Below are 14,032 nucleotides of genomic sequence, written 5' to 3'. Positions count from 1 at the left end.
AGTGTTGTGGTTGAAGAAGTTTCTACAAGAGTTGGGCTTGAAGCAAGAGAAGTATGTGCTTTACTGCGATAGTCAAAGCGCAATTCACTTGAGTAAGAATTCGAGTTTTCACTCGAGATCGAAACATATTGATGTGAGATATCACTGGATTCGAGATGCACTTGAAAGAAAACTAATGCAGCTCGAGAAAGTCCACACCGATGAGAATGGTGCTGATATGTTTACCAAGTCCTTACCTCGAGATAAGTTTGAAATCTGCAAACGTGAAGCAGGTCTAGTTGAATCTCCACATGACGTGGAGGGGGAGAATTGTTGAGCTATTTCCACTTCATGTGGAATGGCCCCACAAAGCCAACACTTTTTAACTTTAGTTGTGCAGATGAAGTGTTGCATTTATTGCAACAGTTGCAACATTTACTTTGGAATGAAATTTGCAGCCTCAACATTGCTGCAGCCCACCATGTATCTCGGTAATACTGCGGATGAAAGATCTACCAGCCTCCTCCTATTACAGCATTCTACAATTGCGGCTATAGGGTGGCTATAGGGGAAGACATTTGCAGCTCAATTTCTCTATAAATTGAGCTCATTCTGCAGAAGAATGAGAGTGTGCAGAAGTGCGAGAGGTGTGAGGCAAAACAAGAGAGAGTTTGGTGAGTGCATTTTGAGAGAAGAAAATTGTGAGGAAAAATCATAGGATTTTTCATCTTTCTTAAAATAGTAGCTCAGTCCTCTTGTGTTTTCCAAGTTATTAAACTTGAGATTTGTGTTTCCCCTATTTTGTGTAGGGAGAATTTTGTAAGCCTACTATATACATAGTGGGAGATTTCTAGACTACGGTCTCGTGGTTTTTCCCAATTTGGGTTTTCCACGTAAAAATTCTTGTCTCATATTTTCTTATATTTTGCACCAAATAGTTTTCTTGGTTTGGATCCCATTTTGTAATCCAGCAAGAGGGAAAAAGAATTATCCTGGTTCCGCTGTGCAAGTGTCATTTATTTTGACACTCTTGAATATTTATTCACCACTTTTCCCAACACAAAAGAGAAGTGCACAACAAAGGTATCTCGGTCGAGGTATATCCTTTGAAAGATGAAGGTGGCGACACCCGAAAACGAGGAAAAGGAGGAAGACGACGTACAATGAGTTGATGTATAAATTGTAGATATGCAATATGCATTATATATGAATTTATGATCATCATATCCAGAAAGGTCGCTTCAGACGTAGTCAAATTAAGTTGCATAATGCAAGCATACGTTGAAAAACTTTCGGATAGATCATGTCTTTATTGACGTCAAGGAAGAAAATACTTCAAACGATCGATTAATCATCACTGTTGCTATGGGAGCAACTTGATTACTAGCACTATTGCAGGTATTGGCAGCATTAAGATTATCAAACCATGACAGATGAGCTAACCAAGGAAATGGTACAACACTCAAATCGACAAATATAAATCTCTATGTACACATCTCTAAAACAGAGAAGCCATAGAAATCAAATTAATCGGAGTGCAGCATGTAGAAAACTACCACTTGAACAGTATTCACATGAAACACAAGTTATGACTGATATTTCAACTTCTGCTGAGCCAAAGATAGAAAATTAACCATTACAATATCTTGTAAGCCCAAGATCATCATTTTAACTTTTAAGCACGACATTCAAGAACATTCCAACAGTAAAACCAATAAACTATATGGCAAAGCTTCACATGATAATAGCTTAAATAAACATATGTGAAGCTCAAGCTACGTAACATAATAAGCTTTCATCAAGAAGCAGTAAAGCCGATTAGAAATACCTATGGAGCAAGCTAATGAGAATCAGAAAATACTCAAGGAATTTGCTAATATCAAACCAATTGCACCGGCTGATCTAATAAGTAAGACATTTGAGACTAGGTAAACCAATTAGAAGACCAGTAATGAGTCATTCGATCGTTTGAGTTGACTCTCTGTTGCAACTGCATGCAAAAATGCTTCGGATGTTCCTGATAGAAAAGAGAAAGATGAGGGTTTATAATGTCATATTAGAAGCTCTGTATTACGGTGGAAGATTTTCATTATGGCAAATTACTTTTAGTCATACAGTTGCCATTAAATAGTTAGAAACCGTGCAATAGATTTTGGTTCTGAAAAAATATAATCAAAGAGCAGCATAAAACCCAACCCCACCAAGAAAGCAAGAAAAGATAAAGTGCGATCCAGAGGAAAGATGAGAGAAATATTGAAAGAGTAGAAAGTACAATCACATACCATTCATGGCTAAAACTATCACGTAAAAAGCAGTAATACTGGAGTGCTGTTGAAGCTTCTCCATCACTCCATTTCCTGCCATACAACAATCTGATGAAGGAATAAGAATAACTCGGACCAAAAGAAATAACCACCAAGCCTGCAAAATATAAGAACAGTAGGTTTGAGCAAAGAATGAAAGATACATAGCTAGCAAGCAACACCATTGCAGCATACCTCGTTGATTGCAATAATCAGCTAGACTGATTTTACAGTGTTTGAGTACTCTCTTCTTCGATTCAAGGTTTTATCTAAGTAAATGCTGGCTTGTGATTTTGACAGAGCTTCAGCGTAAGTCTTGAATCGGTGTTGATTGTAGGCGTTCCTCAAGCTCTATTTATAGGCGAAATCTTGAATAGATCCGTTGGAGAGATGATCTTCAGGATTTCTACCGTTGTGAGAGGATGTCACTTCTTGGGCTGAGGTGGCAATCTTCAGATACTCCATGTAGCAAATATTTGAATTGTCTTGTCCTCGGAGTATGGTGCTTCTGCATCTTTACACGTAAAGGGAAGCTCTAGTACTTGCAAGGACGATCTTCAAATCTTCGACATTTAATGCTTTTGTACTTGAGCATTTAATGCGGCGTGTTTGATACTCTTTACTTTAGTCTGATAGAGAAACTCGACTGGTACTTGACTTGAACTTTAGTTCGGCTATGACATGAGTTGCTTGAGTATCTCTGACTGGTGACTGATGATTTTCAGTCAGGGTGCGTCCTTCGGTGGTCCAGTTCCACATGCTTCAGTTGTGCTGCCTTCAGTCTTCGGTCTTCAATCAGTTATTTGATCTTCAACCTAAACTGATGATGACTAAAACATTTAAGTCCATAAGATGAATATAAGAAGGGGAAACTCTCTAATAGTTTTGGTATCATCAAAACTTGGACAAGAAAGTTTCATTTATTTCCCAACAATAACTTTAAGTGAGCTTCAGTTGGTTAGTGCTTCAGTGGGGGTTCTTCAGTCAGGTCTTCATCAGTCTTCAGTCTTCAAGCTTTGTTGCTTCAGTCTAACTAGAAAAAGAACTCTAACATTTGAGTTCGAAAAAAGTCTAGTCTAGAAAAATAAAATCTAAGGGTTTTGGGATCATTAAAACAAGGGTAGGATATTTCTTCTATATTCCAATAATTTTCCCCTTTTTGATGATGCAAAAACCTCACAAGTTTTCAAGGCAAAGCGACTTAAACAGGTTTCTAAAGAAAGAACATATCAGTTCCCCCTGAACATTATAATCCTATAACCTGCAGTCAAACAGATCTTAGCGACTGAAAACACTGCAGCTCAAACAAACAATTCATAGTCAGGCAAACTCATGCAAGTAACTGAAATTTAAAATCAGTGCTTAGATAAAAAGTTATTGTCATCAGGTTGATGTAGCAATTCTTTTTCTTATAAAATCTTTGAAAAATTGATAAGCTATCAATTTCAAAAGAACATACACTGCCCACAGCAGAGAAGAAAAAGCTATAAACCTATAACCTAAGGTTTTTAGTCTTCAACAGCTTGATCTTGTTCTCCATCTTCATTTTCGGGATCTTTTGGCAGATCTTTCTCCTTGTTCTTTCGTCATTTATCTTTTTTCTTGATTCTCTTGATTCTTTTCCTTAGACTTTGCCTTAGTCTTTTCTTGATTGTTTTCCTCATTTTTGGCATCATCAGAAGGGGTGACATCCGTTTTCTAATCAGTCAAGCGCCGGAGTTCCATCACTTGTATCTCAAGAGCATGGAACTTAGCTTTCAGATTAGTCAACTCATCTTCTTGTGCTTGTACACGCCGTTCAAGCGCAAGATCCTTTTCCATTCGTAGTGGCTTGGTCGTCTTCAGCCATATCAGTTGGCGGAATTCCAGTTCCAGTGTCAGCAACATCAATATAGTCGTTAGGACCCCTACAAAGAAAATCATTTGCCGAAAGATAATCATGGATTATCGCAAAATATATCATGTATGGCATCCCACATATTGGTGATGCCGAACTTGATGAATAGCTCCGACTCAGTAGAGTCTAAAACATAATCAGACAACACGACATTCAGGTCACGTATCTGAGACCGAGGAGCAGTTGTGATGAAGGAATGGAAGAGGAGATTGATTCACTACATCTTGGTATATGTCAGGATGAGTCTCAGGGCAAAGGATGGAAATGTATATACTGAGACTGTGTTTGGCTAGACTTAGGAAATAGTTCCTAAGTTCCTCTGGACGTGATGCACTAGACCTTGAAGTGGAAGGGACGAAGGGGTTTGAAGCTGAATCATTTGTGAGAAATGTTTCAGTGCAGTGTTGAAAAATCCTTCGTTGAGGTGGCAAATGCTCATTGATGGGTGAGAGAGGAGTTTGAGCAAACTGCTATTGGAATGAAGGTAGTTGAGTTAACTGGGGAGACTGAGGAGAAGGAGAATGATGATCTTGTTTAGGTTGATAGATGGAAATATTTTGCGTTGATGAAGGGAGAGGAGAGGCTCGGTGGGAAAGAAGTGGCTCTCGAGGTTGGTTTTGCTGAGCCTCTAGTGAATGAAGTAAAAAATGAGGCGTTTCAGCAATTGCATCGAAAGAAGTCTCAGGACCAGGTGCCTTAGACTCTTCGATCGTAGGATGAAGATTAGTACGATTGACTGAATCAGTGAAAGTCGTGAGGACTGGCATTATGGATTTACCTGCATCACATCTTAATTGAGAAGATCGTGTGCGACAATGAATACCAGCCGACGACGATGGAACATGCATCACTGCTGATGTTGGAGGCGATGCAGTGGATGCACGAGAGGAATTTGTTGCTCCCTTGAAGAGAAGATTGGCATCAGTCACTTCAAGTTTCTCTCGCCAGAAGCATTTTAGCTTCTTGGTGCTGTGCAGGATAATGGAAGACACCCTGTTTCCTTGGCGGAGATGTAGGGATGAGCGAATCTGGTTTTTCTCCTCAGCGAGCACTTGGAGATAAGTTGCTTCCCAGTTGTATGGCCCTGCTTGCATCAGAGCCGCTAGCACCGTCTTGTGTGGTTGGGATATTTGATTCGGAGATCCCAACGTGCCAAATCAGTATTTCTTGATGATCTTGGCGAGGATCGTGTGTTGTAGATGGAGGGTCATCATCCAGAGGGTGCTTTTCACCTGAAAGATCTCTGTGCCATCGACTTTTATTTTCAGTTTGATGGCTGGTAGGAGGAGTTCATTGGTGACTTCATCGGAGAAGTCAAGAGGAGGACCATCGGAGGGGAGAGCAAACAGTTCTCTCACAGTCTGAGAGATGTTGATGGTGTGTCTCCTTGAGGCAGAGAAATCAGCTACCATGAAGATGGTGACTTGAGCATGGTATTGGCCGGAGGTTTTGTCGAAGACAATGGAGTCGTAGAACTCCTTGATTACTTCGTCGTCCAGGAAGTGAGGAGGCACGAAGAGGATGAATCTCGTCCGCCTCTTGATGATGATCATGGCCCTTCATGCCTTCTTTAGAAACTGAAGACTCAAAGCACATCAGTTTCTGAGTGCATGCCATTGGAGTCTTAGTTTTGCCTATCTTCGGAAGGTGATTGTGAAAAATTTCTGCAAAAGAATAATGTGTTTCTCACAGATGTGACTGTGGAAGATGATTAGTTGCAGAGAGAATATTTCACAATAGATTTTGGCTGAAAATAGATAAGTGAGGAAGATCTAGAGCTAGATATACGGAATAGCGAATGAATATAAAATTTGAAACCGAAAAAGAACGTGGGTTTGTGATTTGACGGGGATGGTTCGGTTCTTGCGCCTATACCATATTTGATAAACATTTCACGTCCGTAATTAATATGAATGACGTGTGCCTCAAAAGTAGTAAAAAGATAATAATTAGCTAACGTCATCCGAGCAAAACTTATCGGATAAGAAAAGTAAAAAAAATAAAATTGAACTGAAGTGGGAAAACTGAAGGAATAGCGAGATTGAAAACATGTAGGCTATTTTAAAAAGGCTATTTTAAGATAAATAAAGTTTTCCCGAAAAGGATATTTCTCCTATTTTTCAACAATAAAAGGCTATTTGAAGAATTGAAGCGACATTTAAATCAAATAAAAGTCACAATCATAATATTAACTTACTGGTCGACTGATCATCGTAGTCAGTCGATACCACGAGTGTCATGAAAACTGATAACTTTAGTTTCCCCCTTTATCAGTGAACTTCAAGTTTCTGGCTCCATCTTCAGTGGCTTTGCAAACCTTTGTCAGTTTTCCTCTTCTGGATTCAGTAGACCTAATCTCCCGCAGAGGTCGTTGAATTTGTCTTCTGGAAGAGCTTTTGTCAGGATGTTTGCTCTTTGAATTGTCGTGTGGATTTTATCGATTCTCACGTATTCACAGAGTTCATGGCAACTTTGGTAAACCAAATTTTCATCATTTCCCATAATATTTGGTATGGCTATTTCGTAATCTCAATATTACGATAATTTAGTGCACGCGCAAATTGTATTGGGGTTATCGTCTCTAGGACAATCCTCTTCAGGAGGTTTTTGGAATGATTTGATTTCTTTATGTATACTAGTTGCCATGACACATTTCACACCAACACTTTAATTCTGTGTTTTAAGATACAATTGTTCGATTAACTACATATTACAATGTTGTTTAGAAGATATATAACATGTTAGAAGCTAATAAAAATCGAATAAGAAGTTTTTAAATTTACAAATAGCATAATCACACGGTCGTCGGCACAATCATGTCCACGATGGTGGGACACGGTCGTGCTTACGATGCCGTACCCACGATCATTGGCACGATGGCTTGTGCGAGTCATCATGTGATTATTAAAATCACTCCATTTCGCGTTAAAATATGATTATTGACTTGTTTAATGTATTATATTGTTTTTAAAACCATATTTTGCTAATTAAGTTTGATTTGTAATCAAACAATGAACAAATTGAAGTTATATACATTGAGACCTATGAACATCTAATTAGGAAATATATATATTTTATTATGTATACTAGTTGTCATGACACATTTCACACCAACACTTTCATTACGTGTTTTAAGATAAAATTGTTCGATTAACTATATATTACAATATTGTTTAGAAGACATATAACATGTTCAAAATTAAATTAATCGAATATAGCGTCATTGGTTTAAAAAAATGATAATCACATGATCGAGTGCACAAACGTGGACACGGTCCACGATAGTTGGACGGTCGTATACACGGCAGTTTATATTTTCACCAGTTTAACAAAAAACATACAACACAAATTGAATCCCAAATTAAAGGTAAATAATATAAAATAAGTCTCAATAAGTCTCAAACTTAAAATCTAGCATCAAGGTCAGGTAAGCCAAAATATTCTAACATCAAACTGGTCCCATTTGTCAAAGCTCATCATGTAATACTCATCTAACTCACTCTCTGTAGGTTCCAGTTCAGAATATACCTCCCACTGCAAAAAAAACATAAGAACATGTAATATATTATTATTAGAATTTCAATATAAAAATCATATAATAAAATAAAACGTACCCGCTTATTATCTAAGAAACTAGTAAAATCAGTGCTCCATCTCAAACATCGGGGCAAAATTTATTCGGCTCTCGAAAGCCACATTAGCTTCCCAAACTTGAAACATCCTAGTACGACCAAATCTGTAACACAATGCCCCAAACTTGAAACAGCCTAGTACGGTGTCTATATAGTAACACAATGCCCCAAACGTGTACGAGCCCCTTGGAAAGACATCCCAAGTCTCAAAGTCCTCAACTAATGTTTATGCCCAATCCTCAATCACTGGATTGTCCCGACATCGGAGGAACAAATAGTAAACTAGCAAGTTTGTTGCCTTCAAATAGTCTTCCACGTCGTTGCCAAGTCCCATCTCATTGAATCTCTTACGCAACACATTTACTTTTGTGGATGCACCCTTGAAGAATCTATAGAATATACTATTCGGCGGAATCGTATGAGTTGCATATGGATTAAAAGTACAATTGCCGAAGTGAAGTCCCGTAACAAAGGCATACTCTGTTGCCCCTAAAGTGAAGGGTTCTTACACCAATTTGAAACCAAGACTCATCACATGGTATATCACAACCACTCAATTGACGAGCTAGAAAGTGATGTAGGGCATTACTCGCACTATGATTTCTCTTCACATCAATCAACCTCCCCACAACGCTGAATTTAAATATACCCAAAGCCGCATTACCGTCAAAATTAAACAAAACCTTCTTGACCTCCTTGAATACATCGACCCTCGTATAAAGATTCACTCCACGGGTGACGTAGAACAAGGTAGGTTTTTCCAATCACAATTATCCTATAAAATCAATGTATAAAAGACATTAGAACCATAATCATGTGTTTGAACCAAATAATACAACAACAGACAACAAAATACATTGATAACGATGAGGGCTACCGAGATCATGATGGGAGGCTCCCATCGTGGGCACGATAACAGCCATCGAGGGCCACGGTCGTACCCACGGCGGCGCCATCGTGTTCACGATAGCAGTCTCCCATTGTGTCCACGATGGGAGGCACGACAGGGAAGAGACGACGAGGAAGGAAAAGAGGCGACGGAGAAGGGAACGACGGGGAAGGGACGACATGACACAACGTGGGCACGATCGTGCACCACAGTCGTGCCCTCGCCTTGCCCCCGTCGTCCCCTTCACGTCGTGCCTCCCATCGTGTGCTTGATGGAGTCGTCTTCCTCACCTCCATCGAGGTGAGGAAGACATATACACATTTAACTAAGAATTTAAGCTTCAATTTTGAAAATAAATAAATGAAAAAAGTGAAAATTAGGGCTCATTCAAGGAATAGGATGTGCGAAATTCTCCTCGTCAGAGCTCGTCACCGATACCGACGCCGTCTCGTCGCCGTCCCGATCGCCCATTTTCGCCGGACACAATGAGCTTCGATCGTGAGGTATGAGGGTTGTGAGGAAGAATCGTGGCTATGAGTTATTGCTTGTGTTTTCGAAATTGTAGAGAGAGAGAGATGAGAACCAATTTTGAATTTGGGGGTGGGGGTGGGGACCGAAATTAACTTAGGTTTTTTATTTTTATTTTCTTCTTTTTAATGGTATAATATGAGAATATTTTAGTGATTTGGTATACAAAAGAGTGAGTTTTAAGTTGAGGCTAATAAACACTACACTTTTAAAAAGAGGTATTTAAATACTTGAGCCCCCATAAATTATAACATTAGAATCAAAAGTACCAAGTTATTTAATATTTTTTTTTTGTTTTGTTTTCTGTTGGTACTTTTGGCACAAATTATAATATTGCCAAAAGTACCACCCGAATCCACGCGCTCAACCTGATCCGATCCATCTAAATTAAGGGTAATACAGTCCGAAATTGTAAAAAATGACTAAAATTTATGTTTTAAAAATGTATTACCAAATATTGAGTTCCATTGCTTAATATAATATAGTTATCTCAAAATTGTCTCATATTTTAAATATAAATTTAATTTCAAAGAAAATCATACACTCTAGATCCTAGATTAAGCAGAATAAGCATATGAATCTTGAAATATTCAATAAAAAAATTCAAAATAATTCAATGATAATAAGGTAAGTTTTCATCATTCCATCTTCGGATCTTCCCACTCACCAACACTCCATCCATCCGCTCTCCCAGACACACTCTCTCTCTCTCACACGCACGCGCACACACACACACACACACAGTGGGAGGCCGGAGTGCGCAGAGTTTAATATACTAGCAAACACACATTCGCCATTTCCCCAACGTTGTTAAACCTGCGAGAATCCTAAGCCCTCATCTCTATCACTACCGACTACCGTCTCGTTTCGCACAGAAAATATATCTCGACTTTCCAAAAACAGAAACCCTTCTCTTTTCCACGTTATCTTTCTGGGGTGGTTTGTTACGACATACATTACTCATGGACCCGATGATTGATCCTGGCTCATCAATTCCTGAACTGATCAGATTTATTAAGCACTCATTTCGCGAGTGCGAGTTTGATGAGGTGCAGAATATATTGATGGAGCGGGAAAAGAGTATGAAAGTTGAAATGGAAAAGCTTGTCAGAGATTGTGATGAACTGAAGAAACAGGTTGATGTTCTGGAGCGCTCTAAGGTCTATACGGAGTCCGAGAAACGTGATCTGGAGGGGAAGCTTCAGAAGAGAGGCGAGGAGTTAGATAAAATGATCGTCCAAACGAAGGAGAAATTTGAGAAATTGAGTAGCGAAAAACACGATGTTGAGGAAAAGCTGGTACGGAGTAGTGAGAAATGCGAGGAGATGGATGAACGGCTAGTCAAAATGGGGAAGGAGATTGAGGAATTAAGGCGAGAGAAACTGTCTGCAAATAAAATCATTTGGGAGTTGAAGGCTAAGGAGATTGAGGCTGATCGCGTAGTGCAGGAACTGAAGCGCGAAAATGATGAGGCTGTTCATACCATTGATGAGTTGAGAGCGGAAAAGATGAAGTCTGATAAGGCAGTTGGAGTTTATGAAAATGACTTAGATCCTAGGATTTTGAAGCTGGAGAGATCCATCGCCAAAATGTTGAGCGTGAATGTGGAAGATCTTGCCAGTTTGGCAAATAGCGACGGTTTTGCTGCTGCAGCTATTGACGCTGAAGTGGAGGAGAATTCGCAGAATGGCGAGGTGAACCCTGAAGAAGATAGGGCTATCGTGTCACCTAAAGTTCCTGCAATTTCTGGTAATTCACAGCCCTTATTTTGTTGATTTATTAATTGGGTTTTGTTGAAGATTTTTGTTGTGGATTTTAGGATTGCCGATTTTGTGAGGGACTGATGATTCATATCAGACTAAATATGGCTGATTTGATAAACTGGAATGAAAAGGGTTTCAGGGAAGATTATGATTAACTTGATTGATTAGGATATAAGCAAAGTAGTTGGTTAATTTCTCTTGATTTTATGTTGATATCTCTATTATTAATATGTAATAATAAAGCTTATGAATTCTGTGTGTTTGAGAAACTACATTTGCACCATCAAGGATATAAAGTCGAGAAAGGAAAGAAATGGATAAGAACTGGATTGCTCATCAAGGTTGTGTAGATTTCTTTTGGATTTTGGTATCTACCATATAATGTTGAGTTGTGTGTTTGCAATATTGTGGTCCTCGAGCATAATAAAAGGGTGTTAATACTCTTCTCTGTCACTCCATTCTTGATTGAGACCTTCGATTGCTGAGATAGGCTGCTAGGTCAAATGATGAATTTATAAAGAGCAAAACATTGGGGAGTTTAAAAAGACAATTGAAATCTTATTGAAGAGAAGATGGTTAAAACAAGATAAAAAATTTAAAAGATATCAGGATAACTACCCATCATCACACTATGTATAATCTGCCCAACTAGAAGCTGAAAGCCAATTTTACTTCTTGAAGGCCTAATCTTATTGCTGGTACTGATATTTAGATTGATTTTATTACATAAATGCACGTGTAGATGGTATGCGTGAGAATAAATAAATATGACTGATGTGCCTTTCCTTTTGCTGAGTGCGTGGACAGAAGGAAACCACATGTCCTCTATGATAGATTTTGTGGCTTTTGCAAAAGTACATCTTATTTTAGTTTTATAAGTTGTTTGGTTTATAAAGTCATAGAGTACATAAACTATCTTTAATATCAGTGTGCTATGCCTATGTTCTGAGCATAGATACTCGTATGAGGCAAATTCATATATAGGAAGTTCTATGCTACCAGTTCCCATTATTTGTTGAAGATTTGGTAGCATCATTAACATTCTTTCACTTTTTCTTGTTTTACTTGTGTTCAAAACTGTTCCTCGTTTCTCCTGAAACTTCAGTTTAAAGTTTACTTGATGCTGCATTTATAATTTCCATTCATGTGCATGAAGCATTTTGCTTGCTTTTGAAGGCTTTGCTGTGAACTTCTGACTTTCTATGAAGAACTCCCTCCGTCCCACCTATCTTGAGACAATTTCTATTTTGGGCGTCCCACCTATCTTGAGACCTTTGTTTATTTGACAAAAGTTTTACCCTTTATTCACTTTTTCACTTTTTCACCCACACACAAAATACTACTTTCTCAATTCCTATGCCCAAAAAAAAGGTCTCAAGATAGCCGGACAGAGGGAGTAAAACTCTAACATAAATATATTTGGTACAGACTCACTCTTTCTATTTCCCTTGCTATTTTCTTTTGAGGGTTCCGTTTCTGTATATGGATTTATGATGAAGCACCAAAAGCTTTTCTAGTCTTTTTTCGCCTTTATAAAACCAAATACTGATTTGGTTTGGTTTATTCTGTTAACTTCTAAATTTTGATTTTTGGTTTTTCGGTAGCCCAACGGGCTGAATTCACACCCCTACTTATTACCAACTCTTTACCCTGCCATTGAAACATTTGTATCTGATATGCTGATTTCTTCTGTTCAAAAGGGCAACTCATGTTTCTGGCATGTCTTGATATTTTTTTTTCTTTCCTCTCGCATCTGAGTTCATAAATTTTCTGAGCACAAAAAGCAACTGTTTAGTCTGTGATCATGATGCATCTGTTTGATTTATGATGAAGCACCAAAAGCTGTAACCAACTAATTTGTACATGTGGTGCAGGTTCACACACAAGTGTAACGCAACCGGAGAAGACAGTGCCTTCATCTGGTGCTGCTGAAAATGTGCCTACAGAGAAGACAGTGTCTTCATCTGGTGCTGCTGAAAATGTTGTAATAGTGATAGATGATAGCGACAGCGATGACGAAACCTCCATTCCGGATACGTCGTGTGGGCAGAGAAATAAGGATGAGAGGAAAGACAGCAGAGAGGACTCTGTCATGAATTGTAGTAAAAGGAGGAAAATAAGCACATCTGCTACACCATCTCGCTGTAGTTCATTGTCCAGCAGAGTTAAAGAGAGAGATGGTGCTTGTGCTGCAGTTGGCGTTGATTCTACAGATTCAGATGATGAATTGATCTCAGATGCCTACATGAACAACCTCGTTGCGAAGATTCAAAGGATAAGAGGGAGCAAAAAGGATTAGTCGTGGTAGTGGCTGCTTGGTATCTGTAACTATGCTGTTCTTGATTGGGGAGTTAGCTATGCGTATGCATATATGGTTTTTGATATTCGAATGATCATGCCAAGTAAGCATTCACTAGTCGTGCTCCCACGCTAAGCGTGAAATTGCATGTTATTTTTTAAAATTTAAATTTAGAACAACTTAAATTTGTTAAGTATTACTAATGTCTATCACCATCCTTGGCTGCCCCGGGGAGCAAGTAGAGGCGGCGCGAGGCGTGGGATTTGAGTTCAAGCGTCGAATTCAAGACTTCTTTCTGCCTTGATTCAGAGACTGGAACCCAAATTTGTTAATTAGCAAAATATGAATATTAGCTAGTCAATTTTATACAAAATAGACAACTTTACCCTTCTAATTAACTTTTTAACCCATTTTTATTGATTTTAAGATTTTATATACTCCCTTCATCCCTGAAATAACTTCATCTTTTTCCTTTTTGGGATGTCCCCAAATAACTTTCTCTTTCTTTATCTCCATTTTTGGACAACTACCTCACCACTAATAATGCTTTATTTATTCTTACTTTTCATTTTCCACCCCTCCCAATACTAATTACTCACTCCGTCCCAATATTAAAGACACACTTTCCTTATTGGGTTGTCCCAATAATAAAGACACACTTCCTAAAATAGAAATAATTAGACACAACTTAAAACCCCTAATTTCAGATCTTCTCTCTCAAACTCTCTCCACTCTAATTTCA

At 38.5% G+C, this 14,032-nt stretch overlaps 1 protein-coding gene across 1 annotated transcript; it reads left to right on the top strand.

Moving 5' to 3' along the window:
* Positions 1 to 9,873: 9,873 nt before the first annotated feature.
* On the top strand, positions 9,874 to 13,486 carry LOC131026187 (uncharacterized). Its single transcript, XM_057955966.1, has 2 exons — positions 9,874 to 10,977; positions 12,866 to 13,486. The coding sequence occupies exons 1-2, from the start codon at positions 10,191 to 10,193 to the stop codon at positions 13,288 to 13,290; spliced, it is 1,212 nt and encodes a 403-aa protein (XP_057811949.1). The 5' UTR covers positions 9,874 to 10,190; the 3' UTR covers positions 13,291 to 13,486.
* Positions 13,487 to 14,032: the final 546 nt, after the last annotated feature.

Source organism: Salvia miltiorrhiza, chromosome 5 (genome assembly GCF_028751815.1).
Source record: "Salvia miltiorrhiza cultivar Shanhuang (shh) chromosome 5, IMPLAD_Smil_shh, whole genome shotgun sequence".
NCBI lineage: Eukaryota > Viridiplantae > Streptophyta > Magnoliopsida > Lamiales > Lamiaceae > Salvia > Salvia miltiorrhiza.
This window is presented reverse-complemented; position numbering and strand designations above follow the sequence as displayed.

Coding starts and splice junctions, on each gene's coding strand:
- LOC131026187 (XM_057955966.1), top strand. CDS start 10,191: ATGGACCCGATGATTGATCCTGGCTCATCAATTCCTGAACTGATCAGA. Junction 10,978..12,865: donor TAAAGTTCCTGCAATTTCTG/GTAATTCACAGC, acceptor CATGTGGTGCAG/GTTCACACACAAGTGTAACG.